The sequence below is a fragment of the Entamoeba histolytica genome, genomic scaffold, assembly GCF_000208925.1.
Source record: "Entamoeba histolytica HM-1:IMSS scf_1104750517017 genomic scaffold, whole genome shotgun sequence".
NCBI lineage: Eukaryota > Evosea > Mastigamoebida > Endamoebidae > Entamoeba > Entamoeba histolytica.
The window spans coordinates 1-2,258 of record NW_001915380.1 but is presented as its reverse complement, the minus strand read 5'-3'; the positions used below and the strand labels follow the sequence as shown (position 1 = coordinate 2,258).

Below are 2,258 nucleotides of genomic sequence, written 5' to 3'. Positions count from 1 at the left end.
GGTCATTCACAATTTGTGTTTCTTATGATTCTGTTATATTGTAATTTACCTCATCTTTCTTCTTTTCTTCTTGTGTATTTTTATTTTCTAATTTAGATACTTTATCATTCATGAATAGTAGTTGTTGTGTTAAATTGTTTACTTCAAACATTTTCCTTTCATATTCAGCATGGAATTTGAATATTTTTTATCACACTCGTGGTTTTTTGTGTTTAACTCCTTCTCATGCTTCTTCTTTAATGCCATAATATCTTTTGTTAGTTTCTTAATGGTTTATTCTTTTATTTGTATTTCCTTTTTCATTTCTTCTTTCTCTTTCATATCCTCCTCCACTTTCTTTTCTATTTCTTCTACTCTTTTTTCCTTTTTACTGTTTTCTTCTTCCTCTTCTTCAATATTCTTCTTTATTTTTATTTTCAATACTCATTACATAGTTATTATATATTTTATTGTCTTTAATCTCAATTGGGTTGTATTGATTATTGTCTTCTTCAATCATCATACTAATAGTTTCTTCTTCCATTCTGATTGTTTTTGTTTTTTCTCTTGCATGAAAATACCATCTTCTCCATATTGTTGATGATGTATATTCTTTAATTTTGATATTCTTAATTTCTTCTACTTCTTGTGGTGTAAGTATTTTAATTTCTTCTTCAGAGAGTTTTTTCCAATATTCTTGGTTTTGTATTTCAATCATTTCTTTTCTTTGGTTTCTGTTTTGTTTCTTATTTTGATATTGTTTCTATTTTCTTTGAGTGTTATTGTGGTATTTATTTCTATTATATTGATATTGTTTATTTCTATTGAAATTATTATTAAAGTGTTTATGACGATGATTATGATTGAAGTGATGAGTGAAACGATTTCTATCATCTATGTTGTGATAGTTATGGTTATTATTATTGTAATGGTTAGTGTGATTATTCATGTATCTCTGTCAATACAGATAATACCTATTTTCACTCATTCTTCTATCATTTATATTTCTTGGTTGATGTGAATTTCTTCTTTTTTGGTTATTTATTTTTTTATATTTTTTGTGGTGTCTCCTGTAATGCATCTTTTCATTTTCATATTCATCAAATAAATAATAAATAATAATTTATTGAAATATAAATTGTTTGTTATTAATAATTTATATTAAAAGAATAAAAAGAAAAAATGAATGACGATTATCTTAAAAATAAAAGAAGTTCAAACTAAAAATAAAAGAAGAACTAATAAATAATAAAATAATAAAGAAAGAATGAAATTATGATATAATGAAATAATGATTGTCTCGAAGTATTTTGAAGATATTAATGATTTTATTAATTTAGAAATTGGAATTAAAAGATTTCAAGGAAATATGGAACAATTTCATTTTAATCCAATTCCATTGAATCAATATTCAAGAAAATTGTTTCCTAATATTGAAACATTTCATATTTATAATAAAGAAGATAAAATATTTAAAGATGGAAGAATAATTAAATATGTAATATGGTATAAAGTAAGTTATTCAAGATATTTAGAAGAGAAAAAAGCAATGATTGAATGTAAAAATATTGAATATACACGAAAATATAGAAATATATTTGGAAATACAATACAAAAAGAAGTTAATTCACTTGGAATTAATTGTTTTTATGAATGTAATGATATTCAAGAAAGTGAAATACCAACAAGTGTAAGTAAAATAGAAAATGGATGTTTTTGTGAATGTTCATCGTTAACATCAATTAATATACCATCATCAATTACATCAATTTGAATTGGATGTTTTTATCATTGCGACTGTGAAGAAGAATTAAAGAAGAATAAAACAATACCAAAAAATTGCTTTTATATATAATAAAGAAGAAATAAAGAAAGAAGATAATTGAATTATTAAAGAATAAAAAGAATGTTTATTTTATAATTTAAATGATAAGAAATACATAATAAACAAATTAAATGATAATAAAATAAAGAATGAAATATCAAATGAATGAAATGTGATAAAATCAATCATCATTTATTTAATTATTAATATGTTATGTTTATTCATTTTTAATTTATTTCATTTTATTTGTTTCAATATATTGAATTGATATTTCATCTCTTATTAAATGATATTTCATTCTTTATATTTGTTTTGTAATAATTTTATTCTTTATTTTTATTCTTCTGTTTTTTATTTCTTCCTCTTTCTGATTTATTTTAAACATCATGTCATTTCACATTTTTATTTTCTCTCTTCTTTATTTTTATTATTGTTATTATTGTATTTAATTCAT

At 21.3% G+C, this 2,258-nt stretch overlaps 1 protein-coding gene across 1 annotated transcript, besides 1 other annotated feature; it reads left to right on the top strand.

The window, feature by feature from the left end:
- Positions 1-1,062: part of a repeat region that runs on past the window's edge.
- A 208-nt stretch (positions 1,063-1,270) lies between these two features.
- Positions 1,271-1,753, top strand: EHI_046800 (uncharacterized protein; the record flags this gene model as incomplete). The annotated part of the gene is made up of 1 exon (XM_001914321.1): positions 1,271-1,753. The coding sequence occupies one exon, from the start codon at positions 1,271-1,273 to the stop codon at positions 1,751-1,753; it is 483 nt and encodes a 160-aa protein (XP_001914356.1).
- Positions 1,754-2,258: the final 505 nt, after the last annotated feature.